This window comes from Myxine glutinosa, chromosome 5 (genome assembly GCF_964187855.1).
Source record: "Myxine glutinosa chromosome 5, kmMyxGlut1.1, whole genome shotgun sequence".
Taxonomy (NCBI): Eukaryota; Metazoa; Chordata; class Myxini; order Myxiniformes; family Myxinidae; genus Myxine; species Myxine glutinosa.
The window spans coordinates 158,879,039-158,898,600 of NC_136265.1; the positions used below are offsets into that span (position 1 = coordinate 158,879,039).

A 19,562-nucleotide genomic window follows, 5' to 3' on the forward strand; every position below is an offset into this window, starting at 1 on the left:
AACGCTTGGTGGAGCCAACGCGGAGCTTGGTGGAGCTGAACGCTTGGTGGAGCTGAACGCTTGGTGGAGCCAACGCGGAGCTTGGGGGATTGGTGTGACGGGTTCTCTCTCCTTCCTTAGTCCCACCCAGTCCAACAACTTCCTCTCTTGCTTAGTCCCACCCAGTTCAACAACTTCCTCTCTTGCTTCAGGACTCTTTCTCTCTCTTTCTTGGTCCCTCACTCTTTACCACCGACTCCTCACCAACGCAACCACTGACCCTTCTCAGGCAACCGACTCAGACCAACTCCTTGTGCATCCCTGACCAACTCCTGGCCTTTCTGTCTTCTGCTCTCCTCTGTAAAAACGCATCTCCTTTGGCCACACCCCTGCCTTGGGTTATATAGGCCCCCGCCCCTCAACCTTTGCGAACCTCCCCGACCGCTCTTCCTCCGCCCTCTGTAGCCAAACCCCTGGCTCATGGTTGGTCGAGCGGGGCTGGTTCACTCCTCCCCCTCTATGACGAGGTGGAGACACGCCTTTCTTCCCCAACCCTGCCTCGTGGCCAATGGCGGCAATTGGATCGGAGGTAATTGGTGATGGGAATGGAAGTGAATCTATCTCTTTCACTGGTGCAATGGAGTACTTCAATTAATGGGAGACACAGCCTTACCCTAAAACACAGAATAAGAGATAACTATCAACAGGTATATTCTATTACTTGGCTGACGTGTATGCTTGTGGACTATGGGACGCCCTTTTGGTCTTTACACAGCTCCGGAGGCAGGAGGCACAGAATAAACAATAATCACAATAATAAAGCACACAATAAAAAAAATATACAGTCCTCATATCCGCAACAATATATATCTATATATATATATATATATATATATATATATATATATATATATATATATATATATATATACATACATACATATTGTTGCGGATATGGGATTTGGCCTCCATCCATATCCGCTTGTAAATATTCCCCTATTTCCCCAATACTCCCCAACTATCCCCAATCCCCCATTCCCTAGTCCCATTGTCTGTAAACAACACTCTGTAGAACCGACCTTCCCCTTTTTCCCCCATTAAATGTCGTGCCCAGGTTCACCGCATCTCACGTAGACAACTATAGGACATCTTGCTAGTTATTCTTAGTCTATGTCAGTTAAGGACTCGTTTCCATTAATTCTGACTCTTCGTTGCACCAGAATGTGATTGTATGGCACCAGTAGTGAGTTTAGGACCTCCCCATACCTCCTCCCATCTTCCTCATGAAACTACAACAACAACAACAACTACAACAACAGCGCGCGGGGAGTGTGCGTCCTCACTCCGGCTTGGTTAGCCGCCATTGCCCATGTGCTCCGACGGGGTTACCACACAGGGGCTGACTGTCAGCTCCTCGTCAAGGGCGGAGCCCGGTAACCCCCCCGCACCCAATAAGAAGCGGCGGGCCGATTCCATCTGGGGCGGAGCTAACGAGCCGAGGGCGTGTCACTCCCCGCTGGATATACGCAGCCACTTACCGGAGGTGACGTCAGATGCGCCCCCAGCTTGGAAAGAGAAGTCGCTACCTCCGAGCGCTGAGAGACCTCCCTGCATCTTTTGGACCGCGCTTTATCCTGTCCCTGAGCCAAGGTGCACCTTGTGCTATCCATCGACTACCTGCCCTTCCTTGCCATCAATCCCTGTGTGAGTCAGTCTTGTCCTGTTTATCTGTGGTCTGTCGGGGCTACTATAAGACCGTGATTAAGTGCCCACCTTCCTATGCTGTACTTCTTGTCAGTGTAATCTAAACGTTCTGCATACAAATATTATAACCTCCTCCGGAGGTCTTGAGAACTGTACCCCTGGTGTCGTGTCGTCTAACCCAGCCGTTGTGTCCTTTCCTTCATTGATCTAGCGTAGCGCGACTCGGCCAACGTTCGAGTATAATCGGGTAAACTGTGCAGACGCGGTCATACCAAACCGCTCGGTAAACTAACATCCAAAACCGCGTCTGTAACATTTGGTGTCGAGGAGTTGGATTCGGACCTGGGACTAAATTCATTTAGCCCAAATTTTGGAACACCAATTGTACTATTAGAGTAACATTTGGTGTCGGGAAGTGGGATTCGATCCGGAGCGCGTTTCACGCGCTCGAAATTATAACGGCAAAATTTGATTGTGTTTTACAAAAAAAAATAAAAACCCGAATTTTGAAAGTCGCGCTATGGCAGACCAAGACGGCTGGGTTCCGGTAGAGGAGAGTGAGGCAGGGTCGATCCAGGACCAAAATGAGGGACATGAGGAGAGCGAAGCAGTGAGGGTAGCAGACGCACAAAATGGCGCCTCGCACATGGCCACGGCGACCGTGCCCGCGACCGTGGTAGCGCCGCTGGTGGATTCGAACCTTTTCCTCCTGCAAATGAGGGCCCTTATGGAACGAATGGGAGACCAAATTGTGGGAATGAGGGCTGATAGTGAGCGGTTGGGAAACCAAATTGTGGGAATGAGGGCTGATAGTGAGCGAATGGGAAACCAAATGGGGGTAATGGGAAACCAAATGGGGGTAATGAGGGACGAAGCGAGGGCTACCGGTGAGGCGTTAGACAATGGGATAAAAGAGGTAAAGAATGGGTTAATGGGGGTAGAAAACAGAATGGCCGCTCAAGAGAATCAAATGGAAGGGATGCAAAAGGGGTTAGAGGGGTTAGAAAACAGGATGGAAGGCAAATTGAGGGACATGAGGGACCAAGCGGAAAGGGAAGTTAAACAAATGGGGCAGCAGATAGAGGGGGTCAGAATGGGGGTAGAAACCAAACTGGATGCTCACAGGGAGGAAATGGAGCAGATGAGGGTGGCATCTGGGCAGGAGATGCAAGTGATGGGAGAGGAGATCAGAAGAGGTGTGAGTGAGGAGGTCGGAGGAGTGCGCGAGGAGGTGAGGCACTGTAAGGAGCGCATGGAGAAGGAGGTGAGAAAGGGGACTGTAAAATTGCAAGGGGGTATAGAGGAGTTGACGCTGGGAGTAGAACAACTGACAGTGGGACAAAAGGAGTTGGGGGACCAGGTAAAGAAGAACACAGCGGTAATAGAGGGTTTAAAATCGACACAGAAGGAGATGAAAAAGGACGTAGGGGTAATTAAAAAAGAGTGTCAAACGGTACATGAGGACCTGACGAGGAAAATGAACAAAGTGGTAGAGGTGATGGAGGTTAAAGAGCAGGAGGTGCGGGAGCACATAGAAAAAAATAAAGTGGAGTTAGAGGAAGAACTTAAAGGGGCGCACGAGGAGATGAAGGAGGTGAAACAGAAATTAGAAGAAGTGGAAGAAGGGGTGAGCGAAATTAAGAAGCGACGGAGAGAGGATAAGAAAGAGATAAAGGAGGAAGTAAAAGAATTGGTCCAAAGTCTGTGTTCGGATCGTGATGATGTGCTCATTAACCGGATGAGGGATTCGCAGGTGATGGAGGAGAAGCGAAGAGAAAGAGGACCCGGTGTAAGTGGTGACCAATATGGTCGTGCGTATGATGCGCCAGGTGATTTAATAAGCTTGGGGGTCGAGATAGACCCGGATGTTCGTGAGAGGCCAAGAGTGAGGTGTATGGCTGGTCCGGAGGGTATGGAACGAGAGGTGCGAGGTGTGGGTGAGCAAGGTTGTGGTGGTATGGAATGGGTAGCGGGTTGCGGAAGTGTGACCCATGCATCGACACCAACGGGGGTAGTTGTTAGAGGGACCGGGGAGGCACGAGAGCCCCTTGGGGGTAATGTACTGTGGGGGCCCGGCCGGCTCGGCCCCGCGCTGACCCCGCAAGGGGCGACGCACGGGGTCCGGCAGGCGGGCAACGACTCGCATACGAGGTGGTCCCACAAGGTCCCACTCGCGCCGTATGACGGCAAGAGTGATCTACGCGCGTACCTGGCGCAGTTCGACTGTGTGTGTAAGGGCAACGGTTGGGGTGAGGACGAAGGTGGAGTACACCTGGTGGCCGCATTGCGCGGCGCGGCGGCGGAGGTGCTGACGGCATTACCAGCGGGTGCTCTCACCCTGCCAGCCCTCCGCGACGCCCTAATTAATCGATTCGGCATTGAACAGCAGAGCGAGCTTGTTAAAGCTCAGCTCGCGCTGCGAAAACGCAAGCCCCAGGAAGCCATCGGGGAACTTGCCCACGACATTCGCCGCGCAGTGGGGATCGCACATGCTAGCATGGCAGCGGATTCCCGGGAAAGCCTGGCGCTGGACCATTTTATCCAGGCCCTCCCGGATATTGAGCTCCGGCAACAGCTCGCCATGTGGCGCCCGCAGACTCTGAGCCAGGCGGCTGACGCTGCGGCCCGTTGGGAAGCAGCGAGGCCCCTGGCCCGGGGGGGGCGAGCGTCTCGCAATGGCGGTCCGCCAGGTGGGACCCCCGATGGAGGGCGGACCCCTTAGGGGGCCCGCCCCCGACGTGAGTCCTGACCTGGCAGGCATGGTCCGGAGGCTGGTGGACCAGCGCCTGGCGGGACCTGGACCATGGCAGGCGGCCCCGGAGGTGGCCCGCGGTGGACCACGAGCGGGTAATCCAATTCGGACCTACAGGGGGGGGGAATTTGGAATTCCGGAGACAAGCACCTTATCAGGTGAGGTGCTATACCTGCAACCGTCTGGGTCACCTGGCGCGGCACTGTCGAGCCACGCGCCGGGATGATCCCCGGCGGTTGAGGTCCTCAACTCCGCCCAGGGGGGAGCGGGTTAGCCGACCCCAGACACCCCCCCGCCAGACCCCGGGAAACTAGAAGGTGTCGGGCACGTAGGGCGGTGTTCGGCAGAAGAGGATGGAGGAGAGCCCTCATTGACGCGACAGGTCATTTATTGTGGCCAAATTGGAACCGGTAGCCTGACAATCAGATGCAAAATTGCCGGCGTGGGGGTAGACGCCGTGGTGGACACAGGAGCTAGCGCCACGATCATCAGCCCTGTGGTCCTTGATTCGAGCGCAGGTGGCTGGGATAAGATCCAGCGCCTGCAAAATTATAGTTTGCAACTTGCTACCGGGGTAACGGCCCCGATCATAGGGCGTGGTTCTGTGACCCTCAAGTTAGGGTCGGTAAGGAGGGAGATAGATGTTTGGGTGGCGGAGGTGTGCGACCCATGTTTAATAGGGTTGGATTTGTTGACTGCCAGCGGTTGTAAAATCGACTTGTGCCGGGGGATCCTGCAGGTGGGAGTAGAAGAGCTGCCGTTAGGGGGAGTAAGCACGGCCGAGAGAGCGGAGCTGGAGGCTTCCGAGGCCGTGACCATTCCCCCAAGGGCCGAGGCGATAGTGCCGGCCCGGTGGGCAGCTCGCCCAACATGGCAGGAGTCCTGCGGCCTGGTCGAACCGGTGGCAGCGCAGTCCATACCGGGTTTAATCGTGGGCCGCACCCTTGTAAAAACGGACGGACCGGTAGTGGCCGTCCGAGTAATAAATATGAGTACAGAACCACGCACTATAGTAAGGGGCACGAGGGTAGCTGGCTGCACCCCAGTTGAGGAAGTCGCGACAGTGAGGGGCGAGAACGTCCAGCCGAGCCGACCCCGGGGGGAGCCTTCAATAAGAAGTAGGAATTGGCCCGATCCCATTTGCGAGATGGTAAATCGTAGTAGTGTAGAGTTGGGAGGTACCCAGAGGGAGGCCTTACACAAACTGGTTGGGTCCCATTTGGACCTCTTCTCCCTGTCCACCGAGGATATTGGACGTACGGGCCTGGTGAAACATCAGATCCACACCGGTGAGGCCCGGCCTATTCGTCAGGCCGCCCGACGGCTCCCTTGGAGCAAGAGGGCGGAAGCTGACGAGCAGGTTGAAAAAATGCTCGACGCAGGCGTGATCGAGCCCTCGGGAAGTCCTTGGATGTCACCTGTTGTGCTGGTCAAAAAGAAGGATGGGACCACGCGGTTCTGCGTGGACTATCGCCAGCTAAACAACGTGACACTCAAGGACTCATATCCCCTGCCAAGGATTGATGACACCCTCGATGCCGTTGCGGGCTCAAATTGGTTCTCAACTTTGGACCTCAAGAGTGGGTATTGGCAGGTGGAGATGGATAGGGCAGGGAAGGAGAAAACGGCATTTTCCACAGGTAAGGGACTGTATCAGTTTACTGTGATGCCGTTTGGTTTGTGTAACGCCCCCGCCACCTTTGAAAGATTGATGGAGCATGTACTAGGCGGCATGCCATGGCAATCATGCCTGGTGTACCTGGATGACGTCCTGGTACATGCCCAAACGTTCCCCCAGGCAGTAGCTAATTTGGACCAGGTGTTCGGGTGCCTCAGACAGGCAGGGTTGAAGCTGAACCCGAGTAAGTGCACCTTGTTTGCCAAGGAGGTGGCCTATTTAGGCCACGTCATCGGTTGCGAGGGGGTAAAAACGGACCCAGACAAAATTAAAGCGGTAGAGGAGTGGCCCGCACCACGTACCATCAAAGAGGTGCGGGGATTTTTGGGACTCTGCTCCTACTACCGGCGCTTTGTGGCGAAATTTGCGGAGTTGGCCCGTCCCCTCCACCGGCTTACGGAGAAGGGGACGCGATTTAATTGGACACGGGAGTGCCACGAGGCCTTCCAAAAATTGAAGGGGTGTCTAACATCCGCACCCCTTATAGCTTACCCCACTAGTGACGGGACATTTACCCTGGACACGGATGCGAGCCAGGAAGGATTGGGCGCAGTTTTGTCTCAGACACAGGAGGGCGTGGAGAGAGTGATTGGTTACTATAGTCGGGCCTTAAGTAGGCCCGAGCGAAATTATTGCGTCACTCGCAAAGAGTTATTGGCTATGCTGGCTGCCATGAACCATTTCCACCCGTACTTGTACGGGCGGAAATTTTTGGTTAGAACTGACCATTCCTCCTTGCAATGGCTCCTTCGATTCAAGGAACCAGAGGGCCAAATTGCAAGGTGGTTGGAAAAGTTGCAGCAGTACGATTTTGATGTGGCCCATAGGGCCGGGAAGGCCCATGGTAATGCGGACGCACTCTCGGCGTCCTTGTCTGGGGGAAAACTGCAAATTTTGTGCGAGACACGAGGAGAGGGAACAATTGGGCGATTCGGACCCGACCCTCGTTGTCCGGGCAACCCGGGTGAGAGGGCCAATTTTGCCACTAACCGCAGATGAGGAATTCGGAACTTTGGCATGGAGCACGGCCCAGCAGGAGGATCCTGTCCTGGGGCCAGTGTTCAATTGGGTCAAATTGGGGCAAAGACCTAAGGGGGAAGAGGTCACCCCCCTCGGGGCACAGACCAAGGCGTATTGGGCTCAGTGGCAGACCCTGGAATTGAAGGATAACATCTTGTATCGCAAGTGGGTGGAGGTTCCCTCTGATAAAACTTCCTGGCTGGTGGTAGTCCCAAATAAATTTAAGACCGATATATTGCAACAGGTGCATGGTACCCGCCCCGGCGGCCATTTGGGCAGGACAAAGACGACATCGCAGGTACGCCGGAGGTTTTATTGGGTGAATATGGGGCGCGACATACAGGACTGGTGTCGGAGATGCGACGCCTGTACTGCCAAAAAGGGACCAGCACGGAGGATGAGGGCCCCCCTTCAATTACACCAGGTGGGGGCCCCCCTAGAGCGGGTGGCCATGGATATCCTAGGCCCACTACCCCGCACCCGCCTAGGTAATAAGTACATCCTCGTTGTGATGGACTACTTCACCAAGTGGCCGGAGGCCTACGCCCTCCCCAACCAAGAAGCAGGGGTGGTAGCGCAGGCCTTCGTGGAAGGATTTGTGTGCCGGCATGGGATTCCACAGGAGTTGCACACCGACCAGGGACGAAATTTTGAGAGCAAATTGCTAAAAGATGTGTGCAGTCTCCTGTCAATTCGGAAAACCAGAACAACGCCTTTAAGGCCTCAATCTGACGGGATGGTGGAGAGATTCAACCGAACTCTAATCCAACAACTGGCACTGTTCACCGTCACCCGTCAGGATGACTGGGACGAACATCTCCCTTATTTGCTCATGGCCTACCGAACCAGCCAGCACGGGGCCACCGCATGCAGTCCAGCGTTGCTTATGTATGGGCGGGAGTTACGGGCTCCCGCCGACTTGCTATGCAGTCCCGTGCCAGACACAGTGGTTAACCCGCCGAGGGAGGGGTATGCACGTCACCTAGAGGAAGGCATGGAGCTAGTCCATGCCTTCGCCCGCCGCCAACTCCATCTGGCGGGGGAAAAGATGAAGCGCAGGTACGACGACCGGAGCCAAGGGAGTCAATACGCTCCGGGGATGAAGATTTGGTTCTTTAATCCCCGGAGGCGGAAGGGAAGGTGCCCAAAACTCACCTCCCCCTGGCAAGGCCCAGGAGTCGTCCTGTCGCAAATCTGTGACGTGGTCATCAAGATCAAAATGGGGCCACGAGCCCTCCCTCGGATCGTCCACGCCGACCGGATAAGGCCTTACACCGGCGGGCAGGCGCCCCCGTGGATTGCCTCGGCTTTAGATGCCGAGGCGGGACCCAGTACCTCTGAATAAGGGGGGCTTATTAGTGCCAGAGGACTGGGGGATTAATGAGCGATGGGCCCGGTGGGTAAGGGTGGCATCCCTGCCACCCTTCCCATGTGGGGGCAAAGGAGCTATAGCTTATGGGGTGTATGGCAGTGAAAACTAGCCCGGGTGGGTTAGGATATTGTTAGGGATCTAGCGAAGATGACATTAGGTAACGTTAAGGTTAGTTAGTGACTGATACCTGTAGTGGGGACGCAGGTAGTTTAGTGTGGATGATAATGACGTGGGAGCGCAATAGTTTAAAGGGACGACTGGGAAGCGCAAGTTTCAGAAGGGAGTAGTTAGCTGAGATGCCGTGTGTGTGAGAATTGAACAGGTGTGATTGCACAGGTGTGCAACTGGACAGGTGTGTGGAGCAGTGTATGAGTAGTGAGTGTGTGGATCAGCGCGAATGCGCTTGGGGAGAGAAGGGTGCAGGTGGCACCAGGTGTGAGAGCACAGGTGTGCAAGTACAGGTGTGTGGAATATATGGAGCAGAGAATGAGTGGTGTGGAGAGAGTTGGAGTAAGTGGTACGGAGTGGTGTGCATGGTGCGAAGGTGTGGATGGGGGAAGAGTGGACCCCTTTCACGAGTACCCGGGGCGGGTAGTGTAAGTGTTAGGTAGAGGGTATAGGTAAATTGTGGTTGGATATTGGCATTTGTGGTGCGGTTGCAGAATGGTATTGTGGATGGGTGCATTAGTGTTGTGGAAATGGCTGGGCGTGTAGCCTGTTAGTGTGTGTAGTTGGTTTGGGCACTCCACCACTGTGAGGATGTCGGCCAGGTGAGGCCGCAGGTGGGCTCTGGGAGCCGTTAGTGTCAGTGGGTGCCTGAGGATCCCGGGTGTGGATCGGGCAGCCCGTGCCAGAGAGGGCACTGAGGGGGTGAGAGTGCGAGAGGGCCTTCCCCAGTTAGTTAGGTTAGGGTGAGGAGCAGGTAAGCTCGGAGGCAACTGCAGTGGTGGAGGTGTGCAGGTGGGTAGACCCGCTGGGAGAGGTACACGCCACAGCCCAGAAATTGTGCGAGGGCACCGGGAGATGAATCGGGGGAGTGAGACCCCAAATTGAAAAGCACCACAGTTTGGTCAATGGGAATTGGTTTTTAGAACCCATAGTGTAAGAGGGCCAATGGTTTGGCAGGAGAAAGACCCCGGGTAAGGTAAAGTTGTTAAAGTCATTTAGGAAATAGTTAGGATTGATGAACCTGTCGCACCATACGCAGCCACTTACCTGTGGTGATGATGATGACTCCACACCTGTGTTTTCTTTGTTCTGTGTGCAGGAAAGGAGAATTGCTGTTGGATTTGTGAGACGCATCACGACGTGGATGAGACATTGGGGTGATTCCATCTCTCCCTCCTTAGGAGGGACTGATGATGAATTGGTGATGGCAAATTTTGATGTTGAATTGGAGATGGCAAATTGTGATGAGAGTTGGAAATGGCAAATTTGATTGGTTAGGAGGGAGAGAAGACGAATTTGGTTTATGGGAGGAACGGGGAAGACAGTAGGGACGTTTGTTGATTTGTAAAGTAGATGTTTATGGGTAGTGTTGTGTTTTGTGGATACAGTAAGGGGTAAGGGAGGGGCAATGTAGGTTACCTGGTGGGGGGGGGGGGGGCGTACGGTAGGAACGTACCTGTCTCACCTGGTTCCCATGTGCCTCCAGTGTGCATCACCTTGTATTGCGTGCACTTTTGCGCCCTTACCACCTTACTCACTTGTCTTCTTCTTTTGTCTCCCACCAGGATCTGGCTTTGGGGCAGAGAGAGAGGAGAGAGAGGTGCTGGCTCCGCAGTTGTGGGCCTGCACTTTCGCTGCTTGCTGCCGGGATCGATACACCATATGGACCGCAATGTTTGTGGCCGCCCACCATGGACCGCAGTTCTTTTGCGGCCAAGCACCACCCGTTGATGGACCTATGGGTCAACGTGGCACCTATGCCATACAGGTGAACCACTAATAGTTGGCCCCCTGACGGCCACAATTCAGAAATGGACGCGGTTGGCGCCTTTCTTTATTTTTTAAGGAAGCCAGAACACCAAGTGGGCTCCAAGGCAAGACCAGCGGCAGAACATCGGCCGGCTGCGACACCACCGGTGATTTATGAACGCTTTATTGGTGCACCGGATGGTGCTGACTGTACATGATGGGGTGGTGCTTTTGGTGCTTGGAAGGGGTGCTCTGCACATTATTAAAGGCCGTAAGGCCACAGAGCACTCGTGGGTTGGTGTATCGATGCTGGCATGCGTGCTCTCTCTATGCATAACATCTGCATGTGTTCCTCCAAAAACAGGTCCTGGATCGTAGTGTAAATATCAGTGTAGTCTTGTATAAATGATGCTCCCTACCGGCTGTATGTTTAGTTTGAGGATTCTTTCCGCGATTCGGTTATCCTGTGGGTGTGTTTCTGTGAGGAGAAGGGTGCAACGTCGCAGGGGGACATATTTACTCATTTGTGAACATCTGTAAAACTGTCGCACTCAGGGTAGAGTTAATAGTAGAGGGAACTACATCTGAGTGCCACACTAAAGTAGGTACAGATTTATCGGGTCGGGACGCCCCGAGGTAGAGAAGGGTGCAATGTTGCGGATATGGGATTTGGCCTCCATCCATATCCGCTTGTAAATATTCCCCTATTTCCCCAATACTCCCCAACTATCCCCAATCCCCCATTCCCTAATCCCATTGTCTGTAAACAACACTCTGTAGAACCGACCTTCCCCTTTTTCCCCCATTAAATGTCGTGCCCAGGTTCACCGCATCTCACGTAGACAACTATAGGACATCTTGCTAGTTATTCTTAGTCTATGTCAGTTAAGGACTCGTTTCCATTAATTCTGACTCTTCGTTGCACCAGAATGTGATTGTATGGCACCAGTAGTGAGTTTAGGACCTCCCCATACCTCCTACCATCTTCCTCATGAAACTACAACAACAACAACAACTACAACAACAGCGCGCGGGGAGTGTGCGTCCTCACTCCGGCTTGGTTAGCCGCCATTGCCCATGTGCTCCGACGGGGTTACCACACAGGGGCTGACTGTCAGCTCCTCGTCAAGGGCGGAGCCCGGTAACCCCCCCGCACCAAATAAGAAGCGGCGGGCCGATTCCATCTGGGGCGGAGCTAACGAGCCGAGGGCGTGTCACTCCCCGCTGGATATACGCAGCCACTTACCGGAGGTGACGTCAGATGCGCCCCCAGCTTGGAAAGAGAAGTCGCTACCTCCGAGCGCTGAGAGACCTCCCTGCATCTTTTGGACCGCGCTTTATCCTGTCCCTGAGCCAAGGTGCACCTTGTGCTATCCATCGACTACCTGCCCTTCCTTGCCATCAATCCCTGTGTGAGTCAGTCTTGTCCTGTTTATCTGTGGTCTGTCGGGGCTACTATAAGACCGTGATTAAGTGCCCACCTTCCTATGCTGTACCTCTTGTCAGTGTAATCTAAACGTTCTGCATACAAATATTATAACCTCCTCCGGAGGTCTTGAGAACTGTACCCCTGGTGTCGTGTCGTCTAACCCAGCCGTTGTGTCCTTTCCTTCATTTATCTAGCGTAGCGCGACTCGGCCAACGTTCGAGTTTAATCGGGTAAACTGTGCAGACGCGGTCATACCAAACCGCTCGGTAAACTAACATCCAAAACCGCGTCTGTAACAATATATATATATATACATGTATATATATATATATATATGTATATATATACATGTATATGTATATGTATATATGTATATGTATATGTATATATATATATATATATATATTGTTGTGGATATGAGAATGGTTTTTTTTTTTTGTTGTTGTAGTGTAAATTGTTGTAAAATATCGCCCTCCTTACTCCAGTGTTGTATAAAGGTCAAAGGGCGTTCCCGTAGTTAGTTCCATAAAGCATACATGAAGGACACCATAATATCCCTGTTCAGTAGTTTATTTCCTTATTCTGTGTATTAGGTTAAGGCTTTCTCTTCCATTAAGATGACACTCCATTGCACCAAGTGAAATAAGATAGATCCCCTTTCATTCCCATTCCCAAAACCTGCATTTCCAACTGCGTCATTGCCAAGCCTCAAATGCCAGCTACATCCCCTCCAAGCCTCCATTGCCAACTGCACTGGGCAGTTTGCCAGGTTTGCTACAGCTGTGGGTTGTTGGTTTCGCCCCAAAACCGCCATTAAGCATGTGCTCAGCTCGGGGAAGAAGGGCGTGCCCGCCCATCGTCATCAAGGGCGGAGCCAGAGGGCCGTGCCGACAAATCAGGGCCGAGGCGAGCTGACCGATGGGTGTGTCCTGGACACTAGCGGCTTGATCGCCTGAGGCGCTATAAAAGCGCGCGCGCGCAAGAGCCAAGTTGTAGTTGGACCGAGAGACGTGCGAAGAAAGAAAGTCAAGAAAGAGAGAGGTTCAGAGAGGCGCGTCAGAACGTTGGTTGGTGGTTGGTGGCGGAAAGAGAGTTTGTTACAAAAGAGAGTGGGAGAAGTAAAGAGAAGTGAGGCGGAGTGAGGCAGAGTGAAGCCAAGAAAGACAGCAAGCCTTGTGAGGGTTGAGTTGAGGAGGAGCACAAAAAGGGACACCAAGAGTTGCGTCGACGCCACCGAGGTTTTCCCGCCAAGAACGCGAGGAGTCGGAGCTGTCACCTCCAGCCCTGCCGTTTGCAGGGACCTGACCCTTCTTCCCCCCTCCAGCCATCCACCTCCTGCCATTCCTATCATCATCCCCCGTGTAAGTGTGTTCGTAGTCTGTCTTTTGTCTTGTCCCTGGGTATAAGCTTGTATAAGTTAATATTTGCACTATGTCTCTGCGTTCTTCTGTAAATTATTTTCTTATCTTTCCTTCTTCCTTGGTTTCTTTCAATCCTGTACATAGTAATAAATTATATTTGTATTCCTTACCCTTTGTCTTTCTTCTTCTTCACATCCTTCGCTTTAGTCTTTTCCCCATTGAATATCTGTGGCGTGATTCGGCCAACGTTCAGGAATCAGGTTAGTCGGGGTAACTGTTAGGGCCGCGGTGCCATCCGCTCGGCCAAACAACATCTTGTCCGCGGTCCGTAACAATATATATGCAATTTTAGATTATTTTTTTTGTTTGTTTTACTCTGCTTATCTGGAAGTCAAATAAAATACAAATCATTCATTCCAAACAGGAAATATAGTTTATAAGGACACGGACAACAGATATGTAGAACTAATGAAATGTGTAAGTCAAGATGGTATAAAAGAGTCAATAGGGGTAAACTACCGGAATTCATGTTTTTTTTATACGACCTTTACAATCTTTGTAAATGTAAATGTTTCATGATATTTGTTGTGTTATATCACCTTTATCTGTCAATATTGTTGAAATGAAGATCAAATAGCTGTATGTTGAAATATGTTGGAAAAGTCAAAACTTTACATGGGGTGTACTTACTTTTTCACGTGACTGTATCTGTGGTTGTTTGTCTGTGCTTGTAACCTTTTAAATACTTAAAGCAGCACATACCATTTCAAATATTTGGTGTGATTTGGTCGGCGTTTGCAAAAACTGACCTCCCAGACTCGGAATGAACCCTCTATTAGTATTACACTACAGAGTCTGGAAAGCACCACCCCCCCCCCCACCCCCCCATTGACACTAAACTTTTAGAGTCATAGACGAATGACTTTTCTGGAAGACATCAGTCGCTTTCACTGGCTGAGTGAAGAGTCTGCATCAGCATTTTGTAAATGTCAATGTGTGCTTTCAATATCTTGTTTATATGATTAAACACCCCCCCCCTCCCCCTCCCCCCTTCCATTTTCGCCCTTGTATTAAAGTTGACCTTTGATTCGGACAAGGTGCTTTACCCTCTGGTGATACACGCTGCAGTCGTGGAAGCAACAGGTGAGCAAGAAGTTTTTATGCCCAGCTATATACCGTGATCCCAGGGTTTCACAGGCATGGTGAGGCATCAATGTGCGTCGCCCCTCGGATTGTCGTTAAACCAGGCGTCCTGTCTACCAGTGTTGGTTGGCGGACATTAAAAATCCCACGGTATCTTCCGAGGAGAGCAAGCAAGCTATCGCCGTGACCGTGCACAGGTTATAAATTCTTGCTCTAACCTATAGGGGGCACTTAATCAGCTGCACAGCCACACTCTCAGCAATGATCCGACCCACAGTCACATGCTCCATGCCAAATGAATGAACTCGCACTATCCGTAGGCACTTGCAAAATGTCCTCAGTTAAGGGTGTAGTACTGGTGAACTTTCCAATATGCCTCTTTTTAAAAAAACTATGTTTTTACGGTTTAGATTCATACGTATTGTATAAACTCATTCAGTATTTCCTTTAAAATATCTAATGTTATCTTTACACGCAATTTACAAGAAATATAATATTTTGCATGAAATTTGTTATAACTTTAATTTGCATCATTCTTTTGGGCTGAAATTTGGACAGGATATTCAGAATATCACTTCCTTTGAAATGATGAAGGCTTTTGTTTATAGGAGTAGCCATTGTGGATTTATTGAAGGACAACCAAGTTTTATCTGGTAATTGGCATAATTAGCTAATTAGTGAACATTTGACATAATTTCACAAAATCCTCATCAGGTAGTTGAGTAACACATGTGTAATACATGTACCAAGTTTTGTGTGAAAAGAATGATAGGTGACATAGAAGATAGAAGTAGAAATGTGTTCTTTGTTTTTCCTTGTTTTTTATTGACGGTCTAATTTATGCAAATTATATGCATGTAATATGACAAAGAAGCGTTGAAACTGGTCTGAGTTAAAGCCAAGATTATATCTTTCAAGAAAAACTGAAAATTAGATATTAACTTGACTTTGTTTTTGTGTAAAGGCCTCTCAAAGGTACCTATGTAGTTTTCTCAATTTTTCACCAGTACTACACCCTTACAGGCGTTGACTCGAGTCTTCACGAGTTTATCCACCATCGGAGAACCGAGGGTGGAATGAAAATTATGAGATGAAACCAAATTTTCATTGCAACGACCACTTGAGTAGTCACCACCCGATGCATTTTCACATGTTAATCTAGTGTGAGCTACTTCCTCACAGAGACTAAATGTCCACGTGAAATTGACTTTTACCAAAACGAATGCATTTCCCACGATCTAGTGCGCAAAGCATTGGACATTATCAATTAAAGGTTGAGAAGACTATGTTCACTGTCCTGGTCAATGAGGTGCTGCTGACATTTTGAGCGCTGTTTTTCCTTTTCGGTTGTCTTCTGACGAAGGGCTAACGCTTGAAATGGCCTCACCTCATTTCCCATGGTGGTGAATGTACTTATTGCCTTTTGGTTGATAAGATCCACTTCGTTTATGTTGAACCCCCAATGCGTACCAACACGAGCCTTCACGGTCACAGACCCCTCATTCCGTTGCACTGTTAGGCTGCCGGCACGTGACGACTATTCACCACTTTTAATATTCTGCACTACAATGTCATCAAGCTTTATTGTTATTACATTTGTTGTATTTCCCGAAATTGGTTTCTTAATGTGGCCATTGCACATTAAAGTGAGGAAATGATACTCCACACACTCAAATCCTGTTGTATATTTATATATATATATATTTATATATATATATCTATATATATATATATATATATACATATATGTATATATATATATATATATATACATATCTATCTATAATTCCAGCAATCTGTGTGTGTGTGTGTGTGTGTGTGTGTGTGTGTGTGTGTGTGTGTGTGTGTGTGTGTGTGTGTGTGTGTGTGTGTGTGTGTGTGTGTGTGTGTGTGTGTGTCTGTGTGTGTGTTTGTTTGTCTGTGACCGCTGTTTCTCGACAACCACGGGTCCGATATACTTGAAACTTGCCAGGTATATTGCTGGGGACCCGAGGATGTGCCTTTTCAAGGTTTTAAATTAATCGCAGAAGTAGTTACCGAGCTATGTCCAAAAAACGATTCAACCAATCAGAGAGCAGCGAGCTATCGCGTGTGCCGAACGTGGCGAACACACTCTGCCTCGGACGGCACATTTGAGAGCGTATTCATTTATTTCACGTTGGCAAACTATGTTGCCGCTATGTTGGCGTTAAACTATGTTTTAAAACTAATTAAAACCATTTCATGTAAATAGAGGGGGGGGGGGGGGGGATTGTCACTGTACTCGCAAGCCGTTCGCCGTTCGCTTTGGCGTTGCGAATGGACCAAAACATTTCATGAACCAAACCATTTCATGTAAAGCGTTCGCCGTTCGCTTTGGCGTTGCGAATGGACCAAAACATTTCATGAACCAAACCATTTCATGTAAATAGAGGGGGGGGGGATTGTCACCGTACTCGCACCCACGTACCCACGTACCCACGTACGGGCATTGCACCCACGTACGGGCATGCCCTAGTATATATAACGTTATTTTTATTTTTATTTTTTTGGTCTCGGAGTGCTCATCGCCAAGTATTCTCCCTTGGGTGGTTTGCCTCTTGGAAAGGATTTCAGGTTGAAGTCTGACTGCCTTGTACACCTTGACATTCCGACACAATTATCTGTCCGACTGATGTCACTGATGTCACTTCAATATAACTGATTAGCACGTAGTTTTGAAAATAGTGCAAATTTTGAATAACTTTTTGCCGATGACTGATGTCTTCATTTCTTTTGCTCAGAACACACTGGCCACACGCACATCCTCTTGGCAACGTTTGACAAGGTACCACCGTGTCTTTACATAACAAAAGGGGGTCCTTTGGAGTCGACCGCCCACAACCACCATGTGCTATTTGATGGATTTTAACGCATTCACCTTTCATTCCAGAATGCAGATGGGATCTTTGTGGTGAAACCGCTGAAGCAAAAACAAGTGGTGAGTTTTGAAGAAATTGGTTTCACCACAAATAATCTATGTAGCTCGTTTAACACACTCTTGTAATGTGACAAGTGCCAGACTTGTCAGTCTTTTTTACCAAATGCTTCTGCTCTGCGTCAATTTGTTTTGAGGGCTACATGATGGACCGTGTAAGAAATGTTATGGTTTCTCCGTGAAACGAGCTGGATAAGAGAGCGGAATGAATCCAAAGTTTGCATAACCTCCTAATACTTCTTGCACTTCATTTTAGAAAGGTAAAAGGAGGAGACGGAGGGGTGGGAGGTAGGGGGTGGGTGGATTAAAGATATTGTGAAATTTCCCAGTATAACAGGAGTATCCATGTTGTCCTTTTTATATTTGAATGACACCAAATTTCTGTTTTATAGAAAAATTGTATTTGTATACCAAGTCGAGGCTCGTGGAAGAGCTAGAACACAGAACAGATTAGGATGCTACACCACAAAAGGACCAATGTAAAGAGATGGGGAAACACCAACATCAGGTTTGAAGGATACAATACAGACAGACAAACAAGGGATGTGAATGAAAATGAGGGGTAGGGGAAGGCGCAGGTGGCGTCTTCGCCTTTTTCAACAATGAACAGCAGAAATGGAGGGGGAAAACACCAACAGCAGGGCCGAGTGACAAAATAGACAGAAATGGATAAATGAGGGATACGAGTAATGATGAGGGGTAGGTGAGAATGCAGGGGGCGGACAAGATGGATAAAGAAGCAAACTCTCAGGAAGGAAAACTTGAAATTTAGGGGGAGGAGGGGAGGGGGAGGGGGGAAAGGTTCACAGTGGAAGAAAATATCATGGTTTTACATAGGGGTGGGGGGGGGGGGGGGCAAGGGGAGTGATCTGAGATGGTGGTGAACAGCCGTTTTTTATCTTTCTTTTTTTTTTTTTCTTCAAGTATGCATAGTCGGGGCTCGTAGAAAAGCTAGAAGTGAATGGATCAGGACATAACAGACAAAAACAGGATGCAAAACACGCATGCATGCGGTGGTCAAAATGGATACAGTAGGAAACTGAGGGAAAACTGGTAAATTGGAAGGAGGAGGGGTTTGAGTGGGGTTAACAAGGGTAGAAAAGGCCATGGTTTAGGCTTGGACTGATCCGAGATGGTGGTGAAGAGCTGTCTTGAAGAACAGGAGGGAAGAATGACATTGAAGAGGATGCGGAAGTTGATTCCACAGGTGGGGAAAGAAAGATGAACAAACGAGTAGAGGTGAGCAGTGATCATGGATTTGGGTAGTTTCACCAGAAGAGCGTTGAAGATGGACCAAGTGAGCCCTGCAGAAAACTGGGAGCGTGTTGAGGGAGTGGGACACAAAGCACAGAACGAGCAAAAGATGCAAGACCAGAAAGGAGGAGGTAGAAGACAGAGACCACCGACCTGTCTGTGATGGTGAGGTGATTGGCCCATAGACTCAGCTTTATCATGGGAGATTTCAATAATCTTGAAGGCCTTGATTTCCACGGCATCAAGCTGAACGAGATATGAGGTGGAGGAGCCAGGCCAGAGGGGAGAGCAGTACTCCATCAAGTTGCAGATTAAGGCCTTATAGGTGGGTAGGTGTTCAGGTGTGCCAAGGAAGGAATTTGTATGATGGAGGATGCCCAATCAGCAGCTGGTTTTGGAGGCCAATGTTGAAATGTGGTTTGTCCAAGAAAGATAATGGCTGATAAAGACCCAGGAGTTTGAGAGATTGAACTTCCTCAAAAAGATTAAGAAGACAGTAGGGTATGCTAGATGGTCCTTTTAGGAGAGAGATGGTGAGAGTGTGAGATTTCTCAGCATTGGAAGTCATATTCCATGTGTTTGACCAGCTTGTGAAGGATGAGGGATGTCACAGCCAAGGATGGAGTCATCATCAAATAGATAAAGAGGATTTTCCAGAGTCAGATCATTGATGTAGATTAGGAATAGGATGGGGGCCTAGACCACTGCCTTGGGGTACTCCAACCTTGACAGGGATAGAAGATGAAAGGATTCCATTGAGCCACATGTTGGCTATCGAAATAGAGGAAGTCGTGAACCCATGAGTGTAATTGGCCTTAGATGCCATAGACAGAGAGTTTGGAGAGCAAGTCGGGGTGCCAAACTCTTTATAGCTTGAGAGATGTCCAGGGAGATGTTCCTGATTTATTTATTAATGTCTGTGATTGTTGGGAGAACGTTGGGAGACTAACCATCCATTGTTGGGAGCGTAAAAGCAGCACATCCAAGGTAGAGTTAC

The 19,562-nt window shown here is 49.7% G+C and overlaps 1 protein-coding gene across 6 annotated transcripts in view; it reads left to right on the plus strand.

Moving 5' to 3' along the window:
* Positions 1-19,562, plus strand: part of LOC137426872 (E3 ubiquitin ligase Rnf157) — a 58,113-nt gene that overhangs the window by 32,629 nt on the left and 5,922 nt on the right. For all 6 annotated transcript variants that reach the window (XM_078778938.1, XM_078778939.1, XM_078778936.1 and 3 more), the window contains 3 exons: positions 14,289-14,355; positions 17,118-17,161; positions 17,267-17,314. In XM_078778938.1, coding sequence (XP_078635064.1) covers positions 14,289-14,355; positions 17,118-17,161; positions 17,267-17,314 — 159 coding nt within the window. The remainder of the gene's footprint in view (positions 1-14,288; positions 14,356-17,117; positions 17,162-17,266; positions 17,315-19,562) is intronic.